Source organism: Scomber scombrus, chromosome 4 (genome assembly GCF_963691925.1).
Source record: "Scomber scombrus chromosome 4, fScoSco1.1, whole genome shotgun sequence".
In the NCBI taxonomy this organism is placed as follows: domain Eukaryota; kingdom Metazoa; phylum Chordata; class Actinopteri; order Scombriformes; family Scombridae; genus Scomber; species Scomber scombrus.
In genome coordinates, this window is record NC_084973.1 from 23,841,141 (window position 1) to 23,859,388 (window position 18,248).

Below are 18,248 nucleotides of genomic sequence, written 5' to 3' on the forward strand. Positions count from 1 at the left end.
AGCCAGCAGGAGGCAGAATTAGTCCTGGTTAGCAGCCAGAGCCCCGCCGAGTGGCTGATTAGTCTTTTAGACTGAAGAGGGGACAGAATGTTAAAAGTCCAACTGCCTATCTGAGACTCTTCTGCACACTAGACAAAGGAATGGACTTTTTTATATTCAGAAAAAAAGTTAGCAGCCTCATTGCTGCCATGTGAATACAATACAAAGGGTTATTTTACTGCATTATTATTACACATATTTGCAGCGTTGATTTAGGGAATCTCTATCTGACATTGGAGCAAACATGGGCGGGTTTAGGCAGATTAATGCCATGTAGTACAGATAAGGCGCATTAAAGTCCCAGTTTTCACCGTGCACTGTTGATTGATCCCTTACAGTATTATGCATGATACCTTTCCTTCAATGCCTTAAAGAACCAGTGTCATAGGTTTTTGGATGTTGCAGTTCTGATTAGGGTGATACATTATTTGGATTTCTTTTTACTTTCAGTCCCTGTCGATGTCACTGCTTCCCTAGTAATTAATTGCACACGATTTACTGTAGGTCTGTCTCCTTTTTTCTGCTTTCAGCATCCTGGTCTGTTTGTCATCTGGTCGCTGCATGCTATTTCGGTTTTTATCAGCACAAACACTCACATCCATCCATTTGTAATCTAATAAAGAAATGGCAGCAATCTGTATGTTCCTTTTGGGGGACTGGATGACTTTGAGCACCAGATGCTGATGTTCCCCCAGAGTCGTTACCGTGATGGAGCTGATCCTTAACTGTCTCCAATAAAGACACACACTTCCTCACACGCGCGCGCGCGCGCACACACACACACTCACACACACACACCTCCCTTTGCTCACTCAGTGTGGAGGCAGGATTAACCTGCTGGTAGCACTGCGCTGCCTCGCCTTTCTGTCTCTGAGGCCTGGTTATCCCTTCACACAAGCTCGCTGTTCAAAGGGGCGGCCGCCAGGGATTAATGACGTGTTAAAGGGGTGACCATGGGGGATTTAGACGCAGCTTGCTGTAAGGACAGGAGATTTAAGAACACGGACCAGTGGTTAGTGCTCATTGAAGTATGATTAGTTAGACACTGAGCCTCCTACATACACACACATGTAGATAATGACAGACAGGTGCTATATTATTATTCTATATACTCAGAGGATAGTGTGGTGGCGAAAGGACAATCCCTTTGTATTGGTCTTATAGTAAATATACCTCTGGAACCCTGCTGACCTAAAGGACAACATCAGAAGCCCACAGAATCACTCAAACGACAAGAAGAGTGTCCACATCTTGTTGCCAGTTATGAATGTCTTTTTAATCTTTTTTCAAAGGCTTTGTATCCTATCTATTTGTGATGTTTTTCATGTATTAATTTTCCTTTCCTTGATTTGTGTCTGGATTCTATTCCTCAGATACTTTTTTCAAAGTTTAATTAATATGTTAGGATATGAGATACATTTAAAACCTGTGAAGTAGAGATGCATTTCCTCAACTAAAGTGATAACAACATCTGAGATGATAGAATAAATGCAAAGACTCAAAAGCTTGCTACTGCATCGTTATTAAGTAGAAAACAAGGATAAGATGTTGTGTATGCAGTTTTCATGATTAGTGTTGGTGATTGATGTTTCAGTTGTAATTCAAACTAAGGATACATCTGTGTATTGGCCAGTAACTCCACCTTAGAAATGTTAACCTTTCATCAAATGTCAAAAATGAGAGTAGTGGTGTTGTGGTCATTTTTTCCACTTGATTATTGTCAACAACAAAAACAAAAAGTAATAATAGTTGGAAGAAACTGGCAAGTTTATGAAAAATAAATGTGATTCAATTTGCCATGCATAAGTATCCACAGTCTTTCCCCCAAACTCAGCTATTACAGAACCATAACATACTTTGCATGCAGATATTGTACAGCAGAAAGAGACTATTTTAAAATGTTGTATTGGATGATTTTGCAGAATAATCCAATACTGATATTTGTGTCTGGTGACAAAGCTGACTCTGTTTATGACAAGTTTGGAGTTGGTTAAGCAACATCTTGTTAACTTGTGCTTTCCAATGAGAATGTCTGCAGTGTCTTGTTGAGCACAGAGTAGCTATAAGCTGCCTGTATGTGCCCTTGGTTACAACTGAGGTTGTGGATGCACATACTATGTTCAGTTCAGCTCTTTAGCTGATGCTGCTATGATGTGTAAAGGGAGTTTACAGCAATGAATGTAATGTGTCTCTCTCACCTTAGCCGAAATGCACTTTCTGAATCATTCAAATTAGATGTGGCACACTGGCTAAAACAATGTGTTAAGCAATTTTGGACTTTGCTGCAGTTAAAGCCTGATAGAGTATGTGTGTGTGTGTGGGTGAGGTCATGGATGTCAAAATTAATAGTAGGGAGGTGTATAATATTAGAAATAAGCAGATACTTTAAAAAGTGATGTGCGCCTGTGTGTGTGTGTCTGTGTGTGTGGGTGCGTGTGCGTGTGCGTGTGTGTGTATGAAATACGAAGAGCGAATAGGAGGGAGGACTAGAAAGAAGGAGCTGCAGTGAGATTAAGAGACATATGTACAGGTGCTGATAGCTAGTCGGGATCAGTGCACTGAACAAGATGTTGAGGCCGCATTTCCTCGCCACCCACTCCCCTCCACAACCTACGTCAAGCCCACCCTCTCCCCCCCTAATCTCCCCTTCCTTGATAAGACACTCTGCCCGTCCATACACACAGACACGCACACTCACACAAATACACACGTATCCACCCTCCTACCCATATACCCTCAAAATCCGCTGCTGTGCAATCTCCTGCGCATCAGCTGCCAAATGAAGTTCCTCTTTAGAAAAAAAAACTTGGCTGTCGAATCATCTGAGGCATTGTGGCTGGCGGCAAAGGCAGCCCTTGTGTTGAAGCCAATAATCCAGCGTCAGGGCTTCAGGTGCGCAGAGAGCCGTGATTGACAGGGCTCGATATGAGGCCCTCGCCTCACTTGACATTTGGGTTTCATAAGGTCTGGAACAAAAGGCAGGGGCAAAATAATCAGAGAGGGGCGCAGGCAAATAAATCTGTTTATTCCTCCTCACCTGCCCCCTCCCTCAACTCTGCACCTCCCCTGCTCGCCCACATCACGGCTCAACCCTTGGAGGGGAAAGAGGGAGGGCACGATATTACCTTTTCTGAGCCTTAGTTGATTCACGCACCACGACAGCAGGTCACTTTAGGCCCTGTGCTTACCTGAGATATTAGTTTGTATGTGTGCTAGATAGAGATGTGTATTTGAATGGCTGCAGTGGTGTGTATGCCTGCCTGTGTATGTATGTATGTATGAGGGAGAGAGATAGACAGTCAGAGACAACAGGGAAGACAGTGAGACAGAGGCAGACAGACAGGCTGGGTGAGTGAGGATTGATGTGGTGTCATATTGTGGATAACCATTTGTACGCCTGTGTGAGTGTGTCTGTGTGTGTGTGTGTGTGTGTGTGTGTGTGTGTGTGTGTGTGTGTGTGTGTGTGTGTGTGTGTGTTTGAAGCAACATGTAATGATGACAGAAGTCCTCCTTTATTATGTTAAAGCAGCACAGCAGCTTTAAGATACAATTAGGCCCTCACATTATAATAAATCTGATCCTACTGTAACTATAGTAATAAGAGCTGATAAGAAATGCTGAGAAGGAGAGAAAAAATATGAAGTTTAATGTAAAACAAGCAGTTTAAGATTTTGGACACAGTCAGTTAGTGTCACTAAATGACTGCAACAGTGGTTGGGCAAGGCGCTGACCCAGCCACAGTGTGTTTCATCTTCCCACACTAAACATCTCCTCACAGTAATGTAGGCTGACATACTGTATACACTCACACTGAATGGGTGTGTGCATAGCAGAGAGAGAGATACTGAATCCGAGGAATTACAGACGGTTTTAATTTCAAAAACCAGAGCAGCTAAATAGTCATTATTTAAAAAAAAAAAATCATTTACACCTGTGCTTTTCTTGCAGTTGCATGTCAAAATGTCTCCAGTGAAAAGGGCTTACATTGCACAGGAATTGTTCAAAGAAAGAAGACAAAAAAGTTGGTCATAATAGACTAAAAGCCAATTAGCAGCATTTGTCAGATTTAAAAGAGCTCTGATAATCCGCACTTTGATATGTGTGTTTTCTAAGCAACACGAAGAGCTCGGAGTGCAAATCTGTGCTCAAACTACAAGAGCAACAGCCAAAAAAGAGAGAAAAATGCTTAAATCAAAGGAAAGAGTTGTGAAAATCATGTTCCATCATTGTCACAGGATAAAGACAGTTGACTAAGTGCTAATTGGCATGCAACCCTGCTTTGTAGTGGTAATGATCCAAATCTGAGTTAATTAATTGTCTACATTATTTTGTCTACCCCAATATTCTTTATATCCCATACAAGCAGGCTGAGGTATCTACAAGGGAGCTCAATGGGAATTTAATTGCAGGCTTGTAAATGCAATCTCTGGACATAATAGCAGACTGTTTTAATGGGCAATTACATTAAAAAACAGGAAAAACATCAGACACCTAAGGGCCATATGTTCGCCTCTGCCTGGAAGTCTCTCTAAAAAAACACACACACATAAGTCAACAGATAGTTTCCAGATTAATCCCTGTGACATCGTTTAGTACCAGAGCGAACCCCACGTGGGGAGCCTGCATAAATTGCATCCTGTTGCAGGTGATTGGTTAACATATCGATGACTGGCAGGAGTATGGAGCGCAGCCGGGAGACTTTCTCCTCTCTATTGGACGCCTTTAATGGTCGCTCCTCCTTCAGACCACACACCATTGGCTTTGGGGTCGTCGAATAGGAGCCGGGAAGTTGTAGTTCTTTCTAGTAGACGCACATCTGTAGTGCTTATTATCGACTAATATGAATTAAACTACACGTCCCGACGTCACGGTACGGGCTCCTGTAATTGTTGTGAATATGTAATTGCACTCGTACGACTGGTTGCTTCTAAATTTGGCTTCGCAGGGGCAGGCTGCTACAGTCGGTGAGGCGGTCGCTCCGCCGGTGCAGCTGGGATGTGAACATTAACGGAGGCTGTAGGAAATTAACCGATACATGCGTGACGACGGGACGCCGTGGAGAAGCTCAGTCGTGGACAAGCGGGGTCATGATGTACCAGAAGCTGATCCTTTGTAGGAAAAACCAGAGAAAATAAACGAGTCATTTTTAGTTACAGGGGAAATATTCAGCTTTGTGCGCATCGAACACGCCGGAGACACTTGGAGAAGACTGAGGCAACTCCAGCTTTGATTTTTACACTGAATGGACGTTTGAAATACTGTCTGTAAGAATGACGTCCAGCCAAAGGTCCGAGGATGTCCCCACTCTGCCTGGTGCCTGCACATAGCCCGCTAACCAGCCACTGACTGACCTTTTACGCACGGGAAAGATCCGTGCTCACACATACTGTTTTCGTGTTTAGGTGGATGAACTTTTCAACACATTTTTAATGATTAGAGATCTGAGCAAGATGTACCCCCCGGCGCGGCATCCGGTAAGTAGAGAGCAGCAGCAGCCAAGCAGTGTGTCAAAACAGCGCAGATTAACAGCCGCGCGCTTGATGCGTAATCAGTTTAGATCAAGTTTCCGTGCCACCGCGCGCTCGCACGGACAATTGCATTCATTGACAAACTGCTGCAGTGTGTGTCTGTGAGTGTGCGTGGGTTAACGAGTGAGCGACTGAGTGAAAGCGAAAAGGCCATCTGAATGACAGAGACCTATTGTAATCTACAGTCTTGCCTCTGTGTGTGTGTGTGTCGTGACACTGAACTTTGGTGGCTCAGTTCTTCCTCTCTTCCCTCACACGCTGTTTGGTGTTTGCGGTTTGGGTTGAGATTCCCCACCAGCCGGGACAGCCGTTCAAGTTCACTGTCACTGAGTCCTGCGACCGGATCAAGGAGGAGTTCCAGTTCCTCCAAGCCCAGTATCACAGGTGAGTGTTTGGATGGAAACACAGCATTTATGCTGTATGGAAACATCAACTCATTGCCCAAATAGTGACATAATATCAATGAAGTCTTCTGTAGTATTCTGACTTCATTTTAGAAACTACAAAAGACTACTTTCTGTGATTTTTCTGTCAATTGACCCTCTGGTCATGTTTGAGTCATGCAGTATGACCAACATTTCTAGGAAAATGTATGATGCAATTATAAAAAAAAATAAAAAAGCCGAAATAGATTTTTGCTTAGGATTTGATGAAGCAATAAACATGATGACTTTGAGACAAATATGCATCTTACAAAATAGAACCAACATGCTGTTATTCTTTGTCTCGGGTCCATCTATCACACAGGTAAACCTCATCAACCTTGGTATGCACGTCTCTCTCTGCAGGTGCAAGTGGTGTGAAATACTTTTTAGCCGACATGATGAAGTGTGAAATATATTGCTCGGGGCAGAACCATGAGCATGATACCAATGCATAATAATCGCCCACCTCTGGCCACCTCGTAATTATTGTCCAATCACCTGGTGAGATGAACCAGCGGTCCAGTTTGTTGGCCAATCGTGGGGCTGAACAGCTGAACCAAGACTAGTATCTGCTGCATGTTTAAATGTGTAATGCTGCGGCAGCCCAGATCAAACTGCTCTACACCAGTGAAATTATAACAGCAGGAGGACACTGTTGATTTGTTAAAAGAGGGAGGAAAATGGGTCAGATACACATGCTGAATATACATCATGGGACTAAAAGATTAGATTATAAAAAATTAATAAAAGATTATTTCCTTTGTACATGTTTTCTTATTTATGGTATTTGGAGAAAAAAAAGTTATGAAACTTTCAGCTGAAAACATTTGTCAAGGTAATGATCCAACCACCTGTCACACTGAATGACATTTAAAATAATCTAAAAAGCTGATCTTAGCTCTTTTGTCTCCAAAGTTGCGTCTTTTTATCTTTTAAATTAATTTGAAGGCCTGCTTGATTCATTTGTCCATCCAAGTTGTTGATATTTAGAGTGTTTTATCAGTAAGCTTATTGCAACATTTACATTTCAGTAACATGTGAAATTACCTCCATTTGTTCATATTTGGCATGTCAGCATACTCACTTCATCTGCACCAGCTTGATGACATTATCCCCTTGATGATTATATCTTGTAAAATATGCACACAAAATCATGTAGCAGCAATAAGTGGAGTGGAAGCTTTCCAGTAACATTTGAAAAGGATTTAGCTTTAGTGTAACCACAGTTGTGATATGGATCGTCATTATATGGTTGCTTTTTTGTTGATGGTGCAGTTTGGGCCTCCACTCACACCGTAAGAATATATGATGAGGTTTGTGTGGTTGTCTATTGATCCATTAATTACTGCTCTGCACCTGCTGAGTAAGGGTCTGTGTCTGCAGGGGAAGCTGGTGCGATCCCAGCCATCTTTCTTAAGTTTTTTATTGCTGTCAAATTTAGACATACTAATTTAAAGCAACAGGATGTAGTCACTTCAGGGTCATTTTGTAAAAGCAAGCTGAAAATGACACCTCAGATTTGCTCCTGTGATTTTTTTAAAATGTGGCTAAACATGCAAGGTTATGATCATGACATTCACTAACATAATGTTTTTCTCCTGCCTCAGCCTGAAAATGGAGTGTGAGAAACTGGCCAGTGAGAAAACGGAGATGCAGCGACACTATGTCATGGTGAGTTTCATTGACTAGGTGTGTATGTGTGTGTGTGTGTGTGCGTGTACGCATGACTGCATTTTTGTGCAAAAAGAGGAACAGAGAGGGCACGTTTGTTTTATCTTGCTTCATCTTTGTTTTTTCAGTACTACGAAATGTCGTATGGACTCAACATCGAGATGCACAAACAGGTAGGAGATATTTTTCACTCATTATGCAAACAAATATGATGGGGAACAAAAAGTCAAATTGATGCAAAAAAAACTGTTGTAGGTGTCAGGGGAATACAGATGGAAAATAAGATCAACATGACTGCGTAGTTTCAAATTTTGATTTAGAAATCTGTGATTCTGTAGAAACCTCGAGCCTTGCAGTTGACAGATTTTTTATGCTGCCCAACATTTCAACAAACCTGGAAATAATCGATTTACCACTGCCAGTGATGCAAGGTTAATTCTAGATAGCGGCATTTGTAAATCCTGTCTCATCATGTTATTTCTAATACAAACCGGTACAAACTGTTGATTTTTCCAAATCCTACAAGCAAACAGCAGTTTTAATTGTTTTTATCTCCTTATAGTGATGACCTGTTCGCCTTTTCATGGCCCATAAACTATACTCTATTGCGTTTTTTTAGTGTTTAAGTAAAATCAGTCCCGAAATATATATAAGATATGTTGTATTTTCTATTGGAAATATGATATATTTACACGACTAAAAACGGTGCTTAAGAATTTGACCCCATTGTTCCTCTGTTCATTTTTACTATGTTTGGTTGGCCTGTGAGCCTCAGTCGTAATTCCACATGTGAGTAATGATTTCATCAGTTTAATTGAACGAGAAAATGGCCTGAAAAATGACTTGAGTGAATGAGAATTTAGCCTTTAACGAGCCTTTACATTACCGCTGCCTTTTTTAAACACGGGGAGGTCATTAGCATAAATGTCTGTGTTAACCACACATCAGCTGCCAGGCTAAATGGGCCACAGCTAACCAGCTACACATTCATTTCCAGAGAAATGGTGTGTGTAGAGTGTGTGTGTGTGCACGAGAGTGTGTTCAAGTGTGAGAGGAGCTGATAAATGCTTGGCCTTTGTCTTGCTGTGTGTATGTGTTTTTCTGGTTGTGTGTATCTATACTGCGTGTTTACTTTGCTGTGTATGTGTGTGTTGGGGTGTCTGTATAACAGCCTGTATGTATACTGTACATGTTTACTCAGTGTGTGTGATTGTGTGTGTGTGTGTGTGTGTGTGTGTGTGTGTGTGTGTGTGTGTGTGTGTGTGTGTGTGTGTGTGTGTGTGTGCGCTCATATATTGTAGACGTTTACTTGTGGATGTTTGTTGATTGTTGTGTTATTTTCTGCTGTAGCGTGTGTATGTGTGTGTGTGTGAGTGTGTGTGTGCGCGTTCATATATTGTAGACGTTTACTTGTGGGTGTTTGTTGGTTGTTATTTTCTGCTGTAGCGTGTGTGTGTGCATGTTTGTTCCCGTGTGTGAATGTTGCACACTCATGCAGACTAATCAGACTTTTCTGATGAAATATGGGGTGTCCACTATAAATCCTGCTGTCTGCTTCGGTCTGCTGCTGTTTGTGTTTGTGTGTGTGTTTATATGGGCGAAAGAGAAAAAATAAATAGAGGTAAAATGTGGCCTGTGGCTCTGTGTGGTTCCCAATGATTTCTGTCAGAAAACAGTTTTGGAGAGTGAATCCCTAATTCCTGCCAGCGGTCTGTGTGTGTGTGTGTGTGTGTGTGTGTGTGTGTGTAAGTTTTTGGAAGCAAATGATTTTGCAGGTTGTGTTTGTGTGCACTCGTATACCAGCGTGCCTGGGTGTTAATGTGTGTTTTGTATCCATCGATATGATGATACGACTGTGTGGCTCGTTGAGTGGATGCCGAAATTGAAGAGTAGGGGGTGGTGGTGGGCATGTCGAGCTGCAGTCCCATTAAGGCTGTCGGCCTCCGCTACCAAGCAAATTGCTAATATTGCTTGTTTAGCATTTTCTGAGGGTAATAGGCCCATTGATTTTTGGCTCTGCTCTCTGTTTTATTCACATAGAAGGGGCTCTCCAAGGGCTCTGGTGCCTGGGGAGTGAAATGTACCAGCACTCGTTGAAGAAAAATTGACTTGTAGACGGAGGATGGAGCGGAGAGGCGGGGAAGGGGTGTGGAGGGAGGAGGGGTGCGAGGGGTTTAGAGCATGGGGCTAAGCTGCGAGAGGACAGCTAATCAATTGCAAATTAGCGAGGCTGAAAGAGAAATAAAGTGAGAGAAGGAGAGAGGAAGTAATAGGGGTGGGTGAAACAATTGATCACATAAGAATCTTGATTCTTATCTCCTACAATTCGTAATCGATTCACAAATGTCAAAAAATTGATTTTCTAAATGTTAGTTAATAACGTGATGTTACAAAAAAGGTGGAACTCAAATGCAAAGGCAGTGCAGCACACGGACAGTCTACAGCACGCACACGCTAGAGTTATTTTGTAGTTCATCTTCAAAAAAGGCAGCGGTTGCAAGAATTTTTGATTTAGCGACTAAATAATTACCTTTGCAAGACAAACGGGAAGTATATTATGAACTTTTGCCGTCACTCAGAGACTAATGTTAGCTTAGTGGAGCAGCAAATTCCAGCAGTAACAATCGAGGCCGACTGACCAACAAAAATGCAGCATTAAAGGTGCAGTGTGAGAATTTAGTGGCATCTAGTGGAACAGACTTGGCATAAAATGGAATACAATATCAATAAGTGTGTTTTAATTAGTGTATAATCACTAAAAAGTAAGAATAGTTGTGTTTTCATTACCCAAGAATGAGCCCTTTATATCTACGTAGGGAGCGGGTCGTTTTCTACAGAGCCCACCATTTTGCACAACAATGTTTTTACAGTAGCCCAGAATGGACAAACTCTTTTTGCAAGTTTCTAAACACTATTTCACACAAGTGGCAAGTTCCATGTCTGAAAGTGAAGCCAATGTGGAAGTGCCTTAAACTGCATTCGTTCTAATGGCCAGCAGGGGGCGACTCCACTGGGTCCAAAAAGAAGTCCAATTTTATGGAAGTCCATGAGAAAATGACCCTACTTCACACTTGATTTAATATCTCAATAAATATTTTCTCAACGTTGTCTTAATTGCTAGTTTCAACTCTTCTTGCAAATTTGCATTCCCCATTGTGGGACTAATAAAGGAATATGTTATCTTATCTTCAATACAGCATGATTATCAGTTTATAAATTATGGTCCCATGGAGACATTTTGATCCTAACGACTGTGTTTTCAACAAGGTCTGATAATTCATTTTACTGCAGCGGTCCGGGAGTGGTTTATTTAATTTTTAGGATTTTAGTCATTAAATGTTTTATCCACCATTTTAATATTTAGACTCACAAGATGAAAAAGTATGTTATAACTTTTAAGTCACAGCAAATAACTTCTGTGACTGAATCAGTCAAATTTGCAACAACATTTTCCTCATTGTTTCATCCTTACTTCAAACTTCACCTACTGTATGTTAAATACCAGGAGGGTGATATTGGTGACAAACTGGGCAAAACTGTTTTTAGATTTGAGTGGTTCTCAGCCTGAGGGTCGGGATCCCATAAAGGGTCACAAGATAAATCTGATGGGTCTTGAGATGATTACCACGGTACTGAAGGCAAGCAGGAAAAGAAATGGCTCTACTAAAAACTGTATTTAGTTTTTCAGATGTTAACATAAGCTTTTTCCTTGTAAATAATTTGTTACTTTACAGTAATTTCTACAAAAATGTAAAGAAAACACAGGAAAAAGTCCTTGGGTCAGATTTTCAAAAGTAAATTGTTTAGACACAGACTGCAGATGGTTTCATAAATGATTGTTGATCACAAATTACAGACAATCCTACAGTTGGTGGTTGGAAGTAACCAAGAAATTCAATTTGCAGGTAGCCTACTTTTACTTTACTAGTATTCAATTTTCTGCCATATTCTTGTAGTTCACTATGTATCAGAGGGAATATTTATTCCATTACATTATTGACACATATCATGGCAGGTATTGTAATGAATTACTTTGCAGTCAAACATTCAGCTTATTTTTGATATTATAATGGTTTTATAAGATGGATCATATGTGTAGCCTATAAGGATTTAAAACACTGACTATGTAATCACAACATTCCCAGTTTTAGAAAATAATCTGAATATTATATTATAGAGGAGATCAACAGAAAATGTTTCATCAACTACTTTAATGATTGATAAATCCTTTTTTTTAAGAGAAAAAAGGGCAAAATGTTCCAGCCCCTCAAGTGTTAATGATGTAATACAAGATTTAATATTTTTAGCTCTCACTAATAGTAAACTAAACATCTTTGAATTTTTGACTGTTGGCTAAAACAAAACAAGACATTTGGGCTTCAGGAAACACAGACCAACATTTTTTGATATTTTACAGACCAAATAACTGATTATGAAGAAAATAAACAACTGAATAATCGATAAAGAAAGTAATCGGCAGTTCCAGCCGCACATCTTTCACTACAGCCCACAGGACCGTCTTGGGTTTGTTTGAATCAGTGAAACATGACAGAATTAACAAAGGACATAATGTTCTCATGTTGCAAATCACAACTTACATTTTGATCGTTTGATCACAAGTAGACATTGCTTTGTTTTAAAGGGATCAGAAGCCAAAACGATCAGGAACCACTCTATATGAATATGCCTTCACACTGTCAGTATGTCAATACTTAATGCACTCTTGTTAATCGTCTATGAGGACAGTGTAACATCATTTATCTGGAGGAAGAGATATTTGATTTCAAACTAAACAAAAATGCTCATATGAACAAAAAACCTGAGTCTTTGCATTCATTTTGCAGTTTGACATGAGCTGTATAGTGCCCTTTGTTTGTCCTCTCTGTCTCTGTCTACCTATCTAGCTGTGTCTTTCACACACCCACTCGCACACACATGCAGTCTCAAGGGAATACAGTCTTTATGATGGAGTCCATTAGGTGTATTAGCTGGTGGTGAAAAGTGGTGCTGATGTGGTGCTTACAAAGCTCCACAGGGGAGATGGACATTTGATCTTCTATCTGACCCAATCTGACTCCAGGGCTCCTGCCTGATCTAATTTCTTTGTTGTTAGGAGTTAAAGTGGGAGTATTTGAACTGTTCTTTTTTCCCCAACTTTTTATTCTTTCAGGCAACATCTTTAGTGATAAGTGGTTATTGCTAGGGGTATTTTTGTGCTGCGCAAGCCATTCCTGTTATCCCAAAGAGACTACACTACTGTAACCCAAACTGCTAAAAGATTACAAGAAGGTGCTGTAATGAAAGTATATACAGTGGCAAATTCTGCCTTTTTGCTGTTCATAAAAGTCATATCTCAAGCATTTCACACCATTTATTTGATCCGATCACAAGGGGTATACCATAAAATAAGAAGTTCAATACTGTAGAACACTTCTTAAAGCCCCTGCCTGCTTATTTTCTTCCTAGAATTTTAACTGATGGGACATTTCTCCGGTGACTCAGACACAGCGTCAGAGATAAATTCACACATGATCTTGTCTCTGAGGTTCCTGAGCTTTATGTGACCACAGAGTCCTTTTAATGTAGCAATAGTCTGCTCCATGGATCGACCTGGTTTGAATCATAACCTTAGTGAACTCTCGGGCCAGTAGTTTCTTATTATTTATTCACTGTCAAGATGGCGATAGGTTCAGGTCAAAGTCGAGGCCTGCTCACTGCAGAAGAAATTCTCCAGGTGTTAGAGTAAAAAAAAAACAAAAAAACAAACAAACAAACAAAAAAAACCTGAACCCTGGTCTTACTTTAGTCTCTGCGGAGGGAACAGATGTCTTGGCCCAACAGGCTGACATCCCTGCACTCCAGCTGACAGTCACAGTTGTCTGCCACTGATGTAAAATGTCACCTGGAATTGGTTGTGTTGGCTCGTGGAAAAGCATCTCCATTTCCTTTTATGCTCCAGCGCTTTTGTTTCCATTTCTGTGCTAACATCTCAGGGTCAACTTGAAAATAAATTGATTGGAGGTTCAGGTTGGTGGAGTTGTTAGTGGAGATCTGCAGCCTCACAACTGATCTTGCAGTTACCATTTTTTTTATTTAACACCGCTACATTTTGTCTCAGTCTTTCAAAACAACTGTTGTTGTTTTTAAAGGACCATACCTGCAATTTTATATGTTATAATATTATATATTTTACAAATTATGACATTTTTTTTCAGACAGTCACTGGTTTTCATTCATTTTGTATGATATGAAAATCTCAACTCTTGAAACTTGCTTGACTTGTGTGATCAGTCACAGTGATGCAAAAGCACCAACATGGCCCTTAAAGTTGTGCTTTTTTTGCTGACTTCAGGATCTTGACAGATTATATCTTTCTGTTTGTAGCAATGTTTTACAGCCCTCTTCATTTCTAGCCAATGTGGTAACATCTCACACAGGTCTGTAGCTCTCTGACATCCATCTTCTGTCTCCTCCATCCATCTCTTCCTCTCTTCCTCTGCCAGGCCAGAGGAAAGTCAGAAAGAATTGGTGTTAACTTAAAAGAGGATCAACAGTTCTGTAAAATACTGAGTGTTGCAAGGGATAAAGACATGCCTTCTTTCCCACAACACCTAACATCATGGTGCCTTTGAGTACTTAAGCCCAAACCAAGTGCTTCAGTGCAGTTTTTCTGGGGCTAATATGTACCGGGCAGCTCCCAGGTGTGTCTGAATGTAAAGCAGAATTGAACTGAAAAAGGGCATGTGTGCACAGCAAGTGTTCCCTGGATAAACGTTAAATATAAAAAGAAAATGTCAGTTGTTTTAGGTTGTCTGTGGGTGTGTGTGCGGCTGTAATGCTGCCTTTTCTAGCAGGTAAGTTGCACTGGAGCCTCCCCGCTTTTGATTTCAACATCTGCTCGACTCTAAATGGCTTCTTCACTCTGCTCAGTGAGACAATTGGTTTGTTAAACATCATGTGTCTTACAAAAAACACTTTGGAGTTCTCTCATTGTCCCTCATGTCCTTAAAGGTGACCTTCTAGATGATACAAGATTTTTTTTAAAACATCATCCGGAAGACTGAGAACTCTTCATGACAAAGATGTTTTATGTTTTCTAGAGGGTGAGATTGTGTCGTTCAGTGAATAATCAAGCGTGAACACGGAATGAATTGATTTTCTCAGTGGAGCCTTGAGTACATTATCCCTCAGATCTCTGGGAATTACTGTGTTTGTGTCTGAAGAGTGAATAAGGCCCAGATTGAGGTAGTTGTTGTCTAGTTTTTCTTCTATGTGTATTGTCTTGCCTGGCAGCACTTCTTCTCTGTAATTGTCCAAAACTTTACCTGAGCTGGTGCTGCTTCGTTGGGTCTCATCCTCTGCCTCAGTGCAGGGAAATTAGACATGTAAAAGTCAACTGTCTGCCCCAAACTGCTCCAGTCTTACAAAATTATTGACAAAAATAAGCTTTATTTGTATATATCACCATTAAAATACAGCCAAAAGTGCTTATCATAACATATTTATTCACATTCAATATAAACTTTGTTCTAAACGTATTCCCTCTTGACATGAATTAAGACATATAAAACTAGTCTTTTGGAACAGTAACGTGTGTCTGAAATGTTTTTCCACAAAAAAGGTGTAATTACCACTTTAAAATCCTAATAATGGCAACTTATTCCCCCTCATTAAACATTGCAAAGTTTATAAATATGCAACTATTTATAATTTTAAAAAGTTTAACAACTGGACATAAGATGTCTTCTACTTTACTGTAGAGTCTATTCTTAGGCTTCAAGTTTCCACAACACACTTGTGTAAGTTGAATACTGGACCACAATTTGCTCCAAACTACAGTAGTTACTTTCAAATCATGCACATAGGCCCTTAATATCAGATTCTAAATTAGCATAGAGAAAAATTCCACTTTCAGGAGATGAATGTGAGATCAGTCTTCTAGTGTCAAACTCCAGCTGAAGGAACAAGGAGAAAAACATATTATTTAGTGGAGAGAAACTTTAAATTTGGTTAAACTGACTTTACTCATAATGTTTCATTCTCAAAAAGAAAAGACAAAACATTTCTGTTCATATTGCATCAAGGTCAAGTGAACAGAAATATTGTTTAGATCTGTAGTTTATGTAAACTGCTGCACAAATTCACTTCAATCTTGTTCCAGTTACAAAAGATATTAGACTTTGAAAGACCTTTGGTAATGCAGATCCAGATTTCCAGTTTTGAGACAGTTGCCAGAAAATCAGCAACGACCCTATCAGTTAACTCCAGGAACTGTATTGCTGAGTTGAGTTTCCTTTAGGTATTGATGCCAGAGTGTTTTTCACAAGAAATAAGAGCCTTTCTGTTATGTTGTTTCTGTGGTTGTTCGTACTTACTCTTACAAATAAAGAAGGTGATGTTCATCCCTGTGTGCCCGTTAGAGCGTGTTTTTGGTGTGAGTCTGTTTCTTTTGTCTATGTTTGTGTTTGTATGCACTTTGGATTCAAGTTGCACTTAACACTCCCTTTGAGACAGCGGATCAGGCAATTTCCTGTAAAAAAAAAAAAAAAAAAAAAACCTACCTGATGGGGGGATGTTTTGGGGAGAGTGCTGTATAATCTTTAAAAGCCAACCCTTGGGTTCAGTAAAACATCTGATGAATACAGAGAAGGCTGTGGAGGTGTGTATCTGTTTGTGTGTGTGAGAGTGTGTGTACATGGCTGTGTTTATGTGTGTTGCTTGTGCTTCTATTTGAAGGGGTTTGTATCAGTGTGTGTCTGCAGGTTTGCTCTTGTGGCCTCCGGGGGCTTCTGTTAGCACTGATACCAGAGCAAAGTTCACCTCTGTCAAGGTCAAATACATGAATCAAGTGCTCGGCAAGGGTAGAGATGTAGCTTTTTCTGGATTTATTGGATTTATTTTTATTTATTTATACTTGGGGGCATTATCTTTTTTTTTTTTACCCCCAGCCGATTAAGTTGACAATATAGGTTAGATTTTCCTTCAGCTGTCTTCTCCAAATTCTCAAGAGGGCCAAATCCTGCCTTTATATTTGCAAATGGTGCATCAAGCTGATTTTGATTGATGTTTGGAGAGCAAAGAGGTATAATAACTCTGCTATGATACACATGGGCAGATAGACTTTCTCATAAATAGTTTTAACAAGTCACAAATCTAGTCATCTAGTCAGATACTTTCCATCAAAATAGATTTAATAAAATGTGTCTGTTTATTGACTGACTGGCGACTGTTTATTACTTGATGTAATAGTTTTCTTACTATCAGCTTTCTTAATTGCCTAAAATGGCTGAATTGTTTACTACTGCATGCCTTTTTATTCCACTATTCTTTTGTGAATTGTTTAGGGGGCAGGTACACAGCATCCTGGCAAAATTACATGAAATGAGTCCTGATATTTGCAGAATGCATCATATTTTGAGTAAGCTAATAATATTACATTTGCTGTTGATTGATAAGATGGTAGAAAATTCCAGCTAATTATCTGAAAAAGTTTTTCAAGATCTGTGTGTATCTACAGTAGATCACTAACATTGCAAGCAACCACCAATTGGATTTCAAGGGCTTGTAGTGATTTTATCTGAAAACAAATGATGTTTTCTTTGTTTCATCAAGAAAGGCACACATTTAATCTCTATCCCTGCCCAGCCTTTTGCCTTCATGGAGCCTTTTACAGTCCAAATACAACATAATGATGAATATTAATACACGCAACAGCAGGCTGGCTGTAACCTGCTCTGCTGCTACGAGTTTGTGGATTTATGAATGTGCTGATGTTTGAACGCAAATGAGATGTGTATTATTGATGGTGTGTGCGAGTGTGCAAAAAAATAAGTTTGTGCATGTCTAAAAATGTCAACAGGAGTTTGACTTAATCAGACTCTTAATCGGGATCAGAATAAATATCACGTTTGTCACGGACATAAAGCATTTATAACTCGCTCCCTGCTTGACACGTTGTGACTAGCCTATTTAGATTTGTGTTCAAATACCTGCTCTACAACCTCTTGAAAACACTTTTTGAGATTTGCTTTTTCAGTTCAGGTGACATTGGTGCTAAGTGCTCATTGCTGTGGTGCCTGTGCAATGCATTTCCCAGAGATCATCTCTAAATCAAACAGTGTGGGTGGCAGGTCTTTTTTCCTGCTCACATTGTTCTGCGTATGTTTTGAATTTCTGTCATTTATTCTCCGTTTATCATCCTCGTTCTTCTTTTCATCACGGCACTTAAATGAACAGCCTTAAATGTATAATGCAAGACTTTGTGTGAACCTAGAGATTTTTCTCAGGAACGGCTATAAAAGCTTTCAGGAGCAGAGTACACATCAGTTACTATTACAGATATTTATGTGAAATTATGTCGGCTATTACTTAAATCTAAGACAGTTGTAGGTTGTGTGCAGAGGATGACCGTCTTGTCGGTTGGTGACTTTGAAGTTGATTGTGCTTTCTGCGCCCACCTCTCTGTCTTGCAGGCGGAGATCGTCAAACGGCTGAACGCAATCTGCGCCCAAGTCATTCCCTTCCTCTCTCAAGAGGTAAGACCCAAATGCCTGTCACTGTGAGTTAAGAAGGAGGCGGGTGAGAG

The 18,248-nt window shown here is 40.1% G+C and overlaps 1 protein-coding gene across 20 annotated transcripts in view; it reads left to right on the top strand.

Moving 5' to 3' along the window:
• Positions 1-5,468: 5,468 nt before the first annotated feature.
• LOC133978459 (transducin-like enhancer protein 4) overlaps positions 5,469-18,248 on the top strand; it is a 35,433-nt gene continuing 22,653 nt past the window's right edge. For 18 of the 20 annotated variants that reach the window (XM_062416676.1, XM_062416677.1, XM_062416679.1 and 15 more), the window contains exons 1-5: positions 5,469-5,513; positions 5,854-5,951; positions 7,600-7,663; positions 7,792-7,836; positions 18,136-18,198. In XM_062416676.1, the coding sequence (XP_062272660.1) occupies positions 5,469-5,513; positions 5,854-5,951; positions 7,600-7,663; positions 7,792-7,836; positions 18,136-18,198 (315 nt within the window). The remainder of the gene's footprint in view (positions 5,514-5,853; positions 5,952-7,599; positions 7,664-7,791; positions 7,837-18,135; positions 18,199-18,248) is intronic. The other 2 variants (XM_062416689.1, XM_062416690.1) reach the window with 1 other exon arrangement.